Source organism: Meleagris gallopavo, chromosome 3, assembly GCF_000146605.3.
Source record: "Meleagris gallopavo isolate NT-WF06-2002-E0010 breed Aviagen turkey brand Nicholas breeding stock chromosome 3, Turkey_5.1, whole genome shotgun sequence".
Classification (NCBI taxonomy): domain Eukaryota; kingdom Metazoa; phylum Chordata; class Aves; order Galliformes; family Phasianidae; genus Meleagris; species Meleagris gallopavo.
The window spans coordinates 93,062,679-93,075,008 of record NC_015013.2 but is presented as its reverse complement, the minus strand read 5'-3'; the positions used below and the strand labels follow the sequence as shown (position 1 = coordinate 93,075,008).

The window sequence follows — 12,330 nt, the reverse complement described above, 5'->3', positions numbered from 1 at the left end:
GAGATGTGGAGGTTGGTGGCCCTGCATTGGTGGGGGTTGGAGCTTCGTCATCCTTGAGGTCCCTTCCAACCTGGGCCACTCTGTGATTCTGTGATGCAGCTGTAAGGAAAAACAGAACTCTCCTGCATCCAGGCCAGTGTCCTTCAATGCTGCCTTACATTGCTGCCAGGGTTCTGTAAAACACAAACTAACACAGCACTGATATTTGTCAGCCTTTGCTAAGGCTTTTCAGCTATCAGTGAGCTTGAGATTACACTAGAAAATATTGCAGTCTTCAACTGGATTGTCACACTGGGTTTTGAATACACCATGCTGGTGCAAAGCCAGTGAATCTAACAGTGTACGATCCCCGTAACCTTACATCTGCCTACAGACTTAAAAATTGAATTCTTTTTTATCACGTTTTCTTCTGGCAGCGGAAAAGAATTCTCTTAGGAAGGGAAGATCCACTAAAAACGACCTCCTCTCTCCCAAACTGCCCGCACCTTGCACTGCAGCTGGCTGCTGTTCTCCAGATCTCCGTCTGCCTGCAGACATTCCCGTTGCCTTTTTAAGGAAACCACTCTGTGAATGCGAATGTGAAAGCTGGTTGAGCCTTTCAAAGGCTCGATAGAGGGGCAGAGCCCCCAGCACTGACAAAAAGGGTTAAAATCCTACCTTATGGTCCACCGTCAAAACGGAGATGGGCGTAAGGGTGTGAGAGGGATTGAGATATCCAAAGTAAGGAGTTGAATCTGGGGTGAACCCCCTGGCAGTGGCTGGCTTTTATGGGCTCAGCAGGTTTCTGCCATTGCTGGAGGCAAATGCTTTGGGCAACGTGGTGTCCATTCGTGAAGAGCTTTGGGGGTGTGAAGATGAAGCCTGAGCTCCTCCCAGCACTCCCAAGGAGGGCTATGGGCTGGGTTTACGTCTCCATCACCTTTGCGTGGACTTCCTCGTTTGGGGAAGGTTCAGGTTGGATATCAGGAAGAGGTTCTTTGCTGAGAGGATGGCTGGGGCTCAGCAGGCAACCCAGGGAGGCAGTCACAGCACCAAGCTTGCCATAGTTCAAGAAGTGTATGGACAACACTCTCAGCTGTATGGTCTTACTTTTGGGTGGTGCTGTGCGAAGCCAGGAGTTGGACTTGATGATCCCTACGGGTCCCTTCCAATTTTCTATGGTTCTGTGATTCAGCCTCACATTCTCTGTCCAGTGGTAGCACTGGCGGATCTTATTCAGGGGCAGTGCCCAAGGCACTCACTTCTTGCAGCCCTTTTCCACGAAAGGCAGCCGCACTCATTAGATCAGAGGTGCTGGGGAGGATACCCCTGCCCAGCCCTCTCTGCATCCATGCATCCCTCTTCCCTTGGAGGATTCTGTCTTCTGCAAGGCTGCAAGTCCCAGAACATCTTCACCTGTCAGCGAGGAAGCACGCTCGGCTCTGCTCTTAGCCCATGTCCCAGTGGTTTTTCTGAGTGTCCCATTCTTCTACTGCTGATTTGGTGATCAGGAGTCCCGTATTTGGGTTGTTCGCCACCTTCATATTCCTTCAGCTTTCTGTCCAAAATCAAGAGTTGTGGCCTTTGTTCCTCCTTACAAGGTGCTGCTTCGTTCTCTTGTTATTTTAGGTGCCTTTCTCTGAACCTTCTCCACCGTGGCCTTCTGACATGTGGGATAGAGGATCATTTGAGTTGTAAGGAACCCGTAGAGGTCATTTGATCTCAGCTCTTAGAGGACCTTGCTGAGGTCCTTGTCAGGTTCCGAGTGCCACCAAAAATGGAGATCCTGCATTCTCTCTGGGCACCCGTTCTAATGTTCAGCTACCGTTACAAAGAATGTTTTATTCCTAACACTTAGCTTCCTGTGTTCCATCTCTTTTCCCTTGCCTCTCTCCCTTCGGAGAGTCACGAATCCCAGAATCCCAGAGCCATAGGGGTTGGAAGGGACCTCTGAAGCTCGCCCAGTCCAACCACCCCCTCTAGAAGTTCCCCAGAGCAGCTTGCACAGGAAAGCATCCCAGATGGGTTTGCCGATGTCTTTCTATGTCTTTCTTGTACCCCAGATGCAAGTGCTGGTTAATGGGGGATAATAATCACTCCTCTCTGTTACAGTTTACTCCCTTGTAGTCCAGCCCAGCGTGTACCCTCTGCTATTGCAGGGTTCCCTGCTGACTTGGCTTAGCCCTCTGCAAGGACGTGCTGATGCCCTGTTTGTTTTCCCTGGCACTGTGCAGTGCATTCTCTTCCTTTTGTAGCTTCTTCACCTGATAGCTCAGCGCCGTGTCAGAGGCCTTGCTGACTTACAGACAGATTTAACCAGTCATCTTCCCATGTCCATGGCAGTTAAGCCATCACAGAAGGCCACCAGGTTGCTCAGGCAGGACCTGCCTTCGGTGAAGCCACACTCGTCGTCCTGTATCACCTTTCTCCCTCCGAAAACTGGCAGAGGAATTAGATTCAAATAATAATAAGAGAAATAAGAACACGCTGAATGGCATTTTAGAGCAAATCTTGCTTCATTCGTTGTTTGTTACGGGTGAAGTAGCTTGGTATTTGCTGTGATTTTTCTGGTGATTGCATCAAAGTACCGCGCAGTTTCTCTTTTGCTCCCTGTCCTACAGAGGATGGGGGGAATAAAGTGAGATGGGAAAGAACTTGCAAGGTTTTGAGATAGGAGCAGCTTAATGAAGGGAAAGCAATAGCTGTGCACATTGACTGTTCCAGAAAGTCAGCACCGTGTAATTACAGTGCAGAACGTACTAACCAGGCTGAAAATGGGGCGACAGTTTTCGAGCAGAAGCCATCAGTGGAGTGTCAGTGAGTTGGAAGGGTGTCCAGGCAGACTGTACAAGGATTTGTACCAGACCTGGCGCTATTCAGCTTCAGCAACACTGTGGAAGCAAATCCAAAATTGCAACCGAGAAACGATATGTGGAAATATTAGAATTGTAATTTATAATGGGTAGAGAACAGTGATGTTGATCGCTTTTTCCTCTTCAAAGAAATACACTTCAAGGTAACCAAGAGTGATGTTTTGCATCTGGAAATAAACAGTGTAGACCGGTTCCCCTTTTGCAGTATTTCTGCTAGAGTTCTTCCAGAAAGCAGTGACTTTGGAAATTGTTGAAGCGTCGCAGTGAATGAGCTGCAGTGTTCGGTCACTCAGATAACGAGCAGTTATCCAACAGTACTTGGACGTGTAATAAGGGACAATGAGGATGGAGTTTCCCTTTTTGTGCAGGCTCTCTGAACGCCATTAACCCATCAGTGCGCTGAGCTGCCTCGTCACAGATGGATTAATTACCTCTTGGGGAGCTTCGGTTGCAGAGAGAAGGTCAGAATGGCCTCAGAGGATGTTGGAGGCTTGCCTTCAGACACCGTAAAAATTGGCCCTTGAGCTTTCTGCTGCCCAAGCTGTAACACTCACTCACTTGCTGTTCATCAGGAGTGGCCGCGGGTTTTGTCAGTGCCCCTCCAAGGACAAATTTCCTTCTCTGGTTGTAACACGAGCTGTTTTTTGCAGGTCATTCCCCGTGGGCTGGCGTCTCGCAGTGGGCTGCGGGTAGGGGACAGGATCCTGGAGGTGAACAGCATCGACCTGCGCCACGCCACGCACCAGGAGGCAGTGAACGCTCTGCTCTCCAACAGCCAGGAGCTGAGTGTGTTAGTAAGGCGAGATCCACCGCCGCCTGGCATGCAGGTGGGTTCCGAGCGGGGATGGCTCTTCCTTCCCCGGATGGCTCAGCTCTGAGGGCAGTTTCTTATCTTGCTGGAGGTCTGGGTCTGTGGTACAACTCAACTTCTATCTGAACTTTCTGGATCCGGAGGAAGGCCATGAAGATGATCTGGAGCACCTCTCCTGTGAAGAGGGGCTGAGAGTTGGGGTTGTTCAGTCTGGGGAAGAGAAGGCTCTGGGAAGACCTCATTGCAGACATCCACAACCTAAAAGGGGCCTACGGGAAAACTGGGAGGGGCTCCATCGTGGATTATAGTGATAAGACATGGGGCGATGACTTTAAACTAAAAGAGGGGAGACTTGATTACGTATAAAGAAGAAGAGAGTACATCTATACTACGTAGAAAGCACTCAGAGAGAGCTGAGGCCACAGGCTGCCCAGAGAAGCTGTGGGTGGGTGCCCCGTTCCTGGAGCTGTTCAAGACCAGGTTGGATGACGGGGCACTGGGCAGCCTGACGTAGTGGAAGGTGTCCCTGCCCACAGCCAGGGGGATTGGATGATCTTTAAGGTCTGTTCCAACCCAGACTGTCCTGTGCTTGTCTTGTGGTGGAATCACAGGGGTTGGAAGGGACCCCAAGGATGACGAAGCTCCAACCCCCCACCAATGCAGGGCCACCAACCTCCACATCTCACAGCAGCCCAGGCTGCCCAGGGCCCCATCCAAGCTGGCCTTGAACACCTCCAGGGATGGACAGGGATCCACAGCCTCTCTGGCAGCTGTTCCAGCACCTCCCCGCTCTCACACCAAACAACTTCCCCCTCACAGCCAACTGAAATCTGCCCTCCCTCACCTTCCAACCATTCCCTGTCCTGCTGTTCTCTCCCCTTCCAAGAGCTGATCCCCTCCTGTCTGCAGGCTCCCTTCCAGGTCCCGCAGGCTGCACTGAGGTCACCCCGCAGCTTCTCTTCTCCAGGCTGAACGAGCCCAGCTCCCTCAGCCTGGCTTCGCAGTGGAGGTGCTGCAGCCCCCTGCTCATCTCTGTGCTCCTCTGGACCCTCTCCAACAGCTCCCTGTCCTTCTTGTCCTGGGGGCTCCAGCCCTGGACGCAGTGCTGCAGGTGGGGCCTCACAAGAGCCGAGCAGAGGGGGACGATCACCTCCCTGTCCCTGCTGGCCGCCCCTCTGCTGATGGAGCCCAGGATCCCATTTGCTTTCTGAGTTATAAGAGCACACTGCTGCCTCACGTTCAGTTCTTCACCCCCCAGGACCCCCAGGTCTTTCCCTGCAGGGCTGCTCTCCTTACAGTCTGTATAAACGCCTGGGATTCCTTGGCCCAGGTGCCAAACTTTGCACTTTGCTGTGTTGAACCTCATCAGGTTCACGTGGGCCCACCTTTCAAGCCTGTTGAGGTTATCAAGTCCAGCCCCTCGCTAAAGCAGGTACCCTAAAATGAATCACAGAATCTGCTGTCCTGTCAGTTCATATCCAATTGAGGTCTGCAGGGAGTCTCTTGCTGTGCCAATGAAGATACTGTGATCAGATCTGATTCTTCTCATGTTTTGTGAAGACCTGAGGTAGAAAGTAGACAAAAATACAAAGCCATATAAAAAAGAATCAACTGCCAAATGAGTGAAACGTCCAAGTCAGGATTTTTAGAGTATGGCCATCTCTAAAAACTTCCTCTACAATTCCAATCTGATCTTAAGCCAGAAACAAGGAGATCTTTCTGTATTTTCAGGAAATATGCATTGAAAAGGCTCCTGGAGAAAAGCTGGGCATCAGCATCCGGGGTGGAGCGAAAGGTCATGCTGGAAATCCGTTTGATCCTACTGACGAAGGCATCTTCATTTCTAAGGTACCAGGCCACAAATTCTGTGATGCTGTGCACGCACTGCGAGGGAGAACGATGATCCCTGAGACAATTTGTGTTGTGTTTCGTGCTCTCTCCATTTTTCACTGGCTGCACTGATTCTCTTTTAGTTTTCTCCATCCACTGAAGCATGTGAATGTGTTTCCTTTCCTATTCCCTCCTTTGCTTTTCTTTCATTTCCCGTGTTTGCCTTTTTTTGCTATGCAGTTTTTGGTCCTTTTTCCGTTACGTGAACCCATGCATTTTTCTTTTTCCTCTCAGTTCCTATTGCTACCCCTCTTCCTTGTGGCCTTCCTTCCCAATCAGAGGTGCGTTTGCCTTCGTCACTGAACACAGTATGAGTTCCTTGCTGTGCCTCCTGTGCTGTGTTGCCTTTCCTTTGTGTGCATACTTATTTGTGGTGTCACTTTTCCCCAGGCAGGAGCACACACTTTTCAACACAGAGCTGTATATGAGCCGATGCTTTTCTGACCCTTATCAAAACGTCTTGCAGCTTCTTTGCTACCAATCAAGAGAGCATGGTGGTGAACAGTGCAGTTTCACATCTCTTGCTTGCTTTGAATGTTCATATTGATGTCACTGTTTCCTTCTCTGGCTGCTGTGTTAAGGGCAGAAACGCTGTCCTTGCTCTAAAGAGTCTTAATCCTTGCTGAATGGTGGACTCCTCATGTCTGCCAGTTGATCTTTCCTAATAATGAGCCTAGGGAGATGGTGGAGTCGCCGACCCTGGGGGTGTTCAGGAGCCACGGAGGCACTCAGGAAGGTGCTTTAGTGGGCATGGTGGGGTGGGTTGGGATTTGGACGTGGTGGTCGTAGTGATCCTTTCCAACTTGAGTGATTCTGTGCTTCTACACTGTCACACTCCAGAGGAAAGGCAACATCTTTAGGGATCCTTGGCGGTCTGAGGGCTGACTGCAGGGTCGTGGTTGTAATTTGCTGTGAATTAAACAAGGATTTAACAGCCAGCGTAGCTAATTATCACCTTTTCTAGCACTTAGTGTGGCTTACAGTTGTACAGCATCCTTAGAAGTCTCAGTAACACAGGCTTGTCTGTCATCTGGGCAGACCCTCTGTAGACCAGGACGTCTCCCTGTCAGTCAGCATGAGATACAGTCATCACCTAGACTCAGCTTTTAGGTAAGACAACGCGAGGCACGACTTAGGACTCAGAGAAGACAACACTGGATGCGTCCCAGGCCACAGGGAATCACAGGTTTTGCCATCCAGCAGCAATTCTGTTGTGAGTCCCGCTGAGGGCTTAATGCTGCCAGATTTTGTAGGCAGTGCTCCCAGTGCTGTCACATTTCCCTATTCCAGGAGATGGATGTCAGCACTGGTGAGCCTGTGCCTCGAGCGCTGTGTTCAGTTCTGGGCCTCTCAGTACAGGAAGGACATCGAGGCCCTGGAATCACAGAATCACAGAATCACAGAACTGTAGGGGTTGGAAGGGACCTCCAGAGGTCATCGAGACCAACCCCCTGCCAAAGCAGTTCCCCACACAGGTGGCACAGGTAGGCGTCCAGGCGAGACTTGAATATCTCAGAGAAGGAGACCCCACAGCCCCCTGTGCAGCCCGTCCCAGTGCTCCGTCACCTCACTACAGAAGTTCTTACGCACATTGGTGCAGAACTTCCTGTGCTGCAGCTGATGGCCGTTTCCCCTCGTCCTGTGTCCACGTACCACTGAAAAGAGCCCGGCCTCACCGCTATGGCCGCCACACCTCAGGTATTTATTACTTGTAGACTCACTCATAGACTCTGAGACTCAGAGATTCATAGGGCTCAAATACTCGTAGGCTCATGGACTCGTTGGCTTGTAGACTCACAGACTTGTAGGCTCATGGACTCATAGACCCGTAGGGCTCATACAGTCATGGCTGCATAGGCTCATAGACTCAGCGACTCATTGGCTTGCAGACTCGTGGGCTCATAGGCTCATGGGCTCATAGGCTCATTGACTCCTAGACTCATAGGTTCATAGGCTCACAGACTCATAGACTTGTGGACTCACTCATAGACTCAGATATTTACAGACCTGGATCAGGTCCCCTCTCAGTCGTCTTTTCTCCAGGCTGAACAGACCCGGTTCACTCAGCCTTTCTCCATAGGGGAGATGCTCCAGGCCCTTCACCATCTTTGTGGCCCTCTGCTGGACTCTTTCCAAGAGATCCCTGTCTTTTTTGTACCGGGGAGCCCAGAACTGGACACAGCACTCCAGATGAGGCCTTACCAGGGCAGAGCAGAGGGGGAGGATCACCTCCCTCGACCTGGAGTGTGTCCAGAGAAGGGCGGTGGAGCTGCGAGGGGTGCTGTGGGGATGACGGAATGGGATGGTTCAGTCTGGAAAAGAGAAGGCTTGGGGGAGAGTTGTTCTCTCCAGCTCCTGAAAGGAAGTTGGAGCGAGGTGGAGGTTGGCTTTTGCTCCCAGGTAACAGCAGTAGGATGAGAGACGATGGCCTCACGTTGCACCGGGTGAGGTTCAGGTTGGGTGTTAGGGAGCATTTCTTCTCGGAATAGTGGTGATGCACAGCTGCACAGGGCAGTGGGGTGCTCAGCATCCCGGGAGGTGCTCAAGAACCTCGGAGATGTGGCACTGAGGGACGTGGCTTCATGGGCGTCGTGGGCTGGGTTGGGGTCGGACGCGATGATCTGTTTCAACATGAACGAGTCCGTGATCTCCTGGCAGCCAGCCTGCAGGAATTGACACTGCCGATGGGTTTAACCGTGCTGTCAGTGGCTGCTCTTCAGACCCCCGTAGTGACCCGGCCCTTGGGTCCCGAGAGCACCTCTGCCCTTTGGCACCCTGACAGTGGGGGTCCCCACAGCCCGGGCAGGGAGGGGGTGAGGGGAGGAGGCAGGGCTGTATGTTAGCAGCCATTTACGTGCTGTGGATGCTCACTTTATCTTTGGTTGTGCTAACCCTGCTGCTGGTAAGGAGCAGAGGGCACTGATCACAGCAGCTTTGACAGTGTCATTTCAGCTTTGCCTCTCAGCTCCCCAGCCCAGTGTGCTTTGCCTTATTCTGCCTCTCCATCTCTGCCAGCTGAGAGGTGGAGCGGTGTCCCTGCTCAATGGGACAGATGGCCTTGAAGGGTCCTTTCCAACTCAAACCATTCTGTGGTTCTATTATTTTGCAGCTAACTAAAGGTGTTGTTCAGCACTCATGAGCTGGACCACAAACCCAACTTTCTCCTTGTTTTTGTGTTTTTTCCCAAGAGTAATTCACAGAAGACTGTGTTCTTGTGCCCACACTTGCCCAGCAGTGTGCTCTGGTGGCCAAGAATGCCAATGGTATCCTGGAGTGCATTAAAAAGTGTGTGGCCAGCACTTTGAGGAAGGCAATCCTCTCCCTCTACTCTGCCCTGGGGACTACTGTGTCCAGTTCTGGGCTCAGTTCGAAAAAGACAGGGGTCTTCCGGAAGGAGTCCAGTGCAGGGCCACAGAGATGATGGAGATTATCTCCCTTATGAGGAAATCTTGGGAAGAGTCCAGTGTAGGGCCACAAAGATGGTGAAGGGCCTGGAGCATCTCCCCTATGGAGGAAGGCTGAGTGAACCGGGTCTGTTCAGCCTGGAGAAAAGACGACGGAGAGGGGACCTGATCCAGGTTTATAAATATCTGAGTCTATGAGTGAGTCCACAAGTCTATGAGTCTGTGAGCCTATGAACCTATGAGTCTAGGAGCCCATGAGCCTATGAGCCCACGAGTCTGCAAGCCAATGAGTCGCTGAGTCTATGAGTCTATGCAGCCATGACTGTATGAGCCCTACGGGTCTATGAGTCCATGAGCCTACAAGTCTGTGAGTCTACAAGCCAACGAGTCCATGAGCCTACGAGTATTTGAGCCCTATGAGTCTGTGAGTCTCAGAGTCTATGAGTGAGTCTACAAGTAATAAATATCTGAGGTGTGGCGGCCATAGCGGTGAGGCCGGGCTCTTTTCAGTGCTACGTGGACACAGGACGAGGGGAAACGGCCATCAGCTGCAGCACAGGAAGTTCTGCACCAATGTGCGTAAGAACTTCTGTAGGTGAGGTGACGGAGCACTGGGACGGGCTGCACAGGGGGCTGTGGGGTCTCCTTCTCTGAGATATTCAAGTCTCTCCTGGACGCCTACCTGTGCCACCTGTGTGGGGAACTGCTTTGGCAGGGGGTTGGACTCGATGATCTCTGGAGGTCCCTTCCAACCCCTACAATTCTGTGATTCTGTGATTTTCTTCTCTTTCCTCTTTTTTGGGTGCCCGGTTACTACATTCTTTCCTCTCAGTCTCCCTTCATTGTTGTTTTTGTTGAGTCTCTTCATTATCATATATTTTTTTAAGCTGTAACCTGGCTCTTCTTTCTTAAAACCTTATTGGTGAAGTGTTACGAGTTGAATACGATCAGAAGCCTCAAATACATCCACAGTTTGAAGTTCTTGGTCTGTTGCAATGGGAATAGCATAGTCTCCCCTGGTGAGCTACGAATAATACAGATGACTGTTAGCATTATGGGCATACTTTTCCACGCGCTCCTCTTCCTCCCATTATTTCAGCCTGTCTTACTGCCATGCTTGTGCATTTGCTCTCCCTGGGGAAGAAAATGGGAGTGTTTGGTCGTTTTCCATTTAGCTTCATAGAATCATAGAATGATAGAATCACCAAGGTTGGAAAAGACCTAAAAGATCATCCAGTCCAGCCGTTCACCTGTTACCAACAGCTCTTCATGTGACACCTTCTACACGCGCACGTTCCATTCACGCGTTTTCCTGTTTTCCTCTCTGTAGGAAATTGTCTGTATGCATGCATCCCTCCTGAAAACCGACAAAAAGATCACATGCAGCATTCCCTTCTCTTTTTCCAAGTACTTTTATCTTCTATAAAATAATAAACCAAATAGATACTCGTCCTTTGCTGGTTGGTTTTTTTTTTTTTCCCCCTCCCATCGCTGTGTTCTCTGCATTGTCTTTGCCTTAGAATGGAATCATTAAGGTTGGAAAGGACCTCGAAGATCTTCTCATGCTCTCTGTGCCTCCCTGCTGCTCTGACAACCAGCCCTGCATGCCCTTGCATTTCCCCTACCCCTCTGGTGCCCCTCTGCTCTCCTTATTCTCTTGGCATAAATCTGCAGGCTGTGCAGAAGGTCCCCCACATTCCCATACTCTTTTTGCAAAGCCTTTGTGTAGCGCTGGTCGTAATTCATGTTGGTTCTTTGGTTTGAGTCTGGGCAGTTGAATTAAAGCCATTATTTGACTCATGTTCCCAGCGACATCTGCTTGTATAGCCAGTGTAGCAAGACCTTCATTTGAGCTTGGCCATGCGTGCATCCCGTTTTGTTACAAGGCTTTGGTTTCCCATTAGAAGTAAGGACCACTTAGGGTTCTGCTCCTTTCCCCTGCTGTTTCTGTTCCTTTCAGCCGAATCCTCTATTTCTGCACAATCTCTGGCAGCATCTTCTCCTAAATCCATCATTCAGTTTCTTTTTCACTTCCCCAGCTTGCACGTTTCTCCTACACCAAGCGTCATACTTCTTTTTCCTCCTTTCCACGTTGTACCCACAGCAAATCTTGCAGTCTCTTTTCCTTGTCCTAAGGGGGAAAATATTAATAAGATGTTTTTCCTTTACTTCCTTTGTTCTGGTGACAAAGCATGCACTTTCATTCTCCTCTCAAACACACATCGATATTTGCAGTCTCTAAGGCAAACCCTGGCATTTCTGCATTGCTTCCCCTGATGGCACTGCTAACGTGAGAATCATAGAATGGCTGGGTTGAAAAGGACCTCAAAGATGATTGAATTCCAACCCCCTGTTATGTGCAGGGTCCTCAACCACCAGACCAGGCTGCCCAGAGCCACATCCAGCCTGGAAATAATGACATATAATATAGAGCCTGTTGAAATACACAAATTCTTCCTTTTTTGCTCTCTCTGTGAACGTACCTAAGTACATTCAATCGCTTTCCCTGACACGTAGCCTCAGCCTTTTTTCCGTGTTTCTTTTGTACTCCTTCTCCCTGATGTGGTCCTCGTGCTCCCTGACCTTCTCTTTTCTCCTTGAGTAAAGCCACCGTTCCACCACTGATCACAGGTGAGCTCCTCTGGGGCTGCAGCGCGGGACGGCCGTCTCAAGGTGGGGATGCGGATCCTGGAGGTGAACCATCAGAGTTTGCTGGGGATGACGCACACAGAAGCAGTGCAGATACTCCGCAGTGTGGGTGATGCTCTCCTGGTGTTGGTGTGTGATGGCTTCGATCCCAAGGCTGCAGCTGCCATTGAGGTGAGAAGGGAGGTGCAAGGAGCCCTGCAGAGACCAACCAACATCATTAGAATCACAGACTCATAGAATGGCCTGGGTTGCAAAGGAGCACGATGCTCATTGAGTTCCAACTCCCTGCTGGGTGCAGGTCGCCAACCAGCAGAACAGGCTGCCCAGAGAACCCTCAGGGTGCCATGAGGATCCACAGGGTGCCATAGGGATTGATGGGGTGCCACAATGATCCATAGGGTGCCATAAGGATCCAAAGGGTGCCACAGGGACCCATAATCATAGAATCATTGTAGAACCCCAGCATGGCCAGGGCTGCAAAGGAGCCCAGCGCTCATCAGTTCCAACCCCTGCTGTGTGCAGGTCGCCAACCAGCAGCCCAGGCTGCCCAGAGCCACATCCAGCCTGGCCTCGGATGCCTGCAGGGATGGGATGAGCATCCACAGCCTCCTTGGGCAACCTGTGCCACTGCCTCACCACCCTCTGCATGAAAAACTGCCTCCTCACATCCAACCCAAACCTCCCCTGGCTCACTTTAAACGCCATTCCCCTTGTCCTGTCACCA

The 12,330-nt window shown here is 50.9% G+C and overlaps 1 protein-coding gene across 1 annotated transcript in view; it reads left to right on the top strand.

Moving 5' to 3' along the window:
* The first annotated feature begins 3,319 nt into the window (after positions 1 to 3,319).
* Positions 3,320 to 12,330, top strand: part of LOC116216496 (protein scribble homolog) — a 41,929-nt gene continuing 32,918 nt past the window's right edge. The window contains exons 1-4 of the mRNA XM_031552983.1: positions 3,320 to 3,358; positions 3,425 to 3,679; positions 5,395 to 5,511; positions 11,589 to 11,777. Of these exons, the coding sequence (XP_031408843.1) occupies positions 3,320 to 3,358; positions 3,425 to 3,679; positions 5,395 to 5,511; positions 11,589 to 11,777 (600 nt within the window). The remainder of the gene's footprint in view (positions 3,359 to 3,424; positions 3,680 to 5,394; positions 5,512 to 11,588; positions 11,778 to 12,330) is intronic.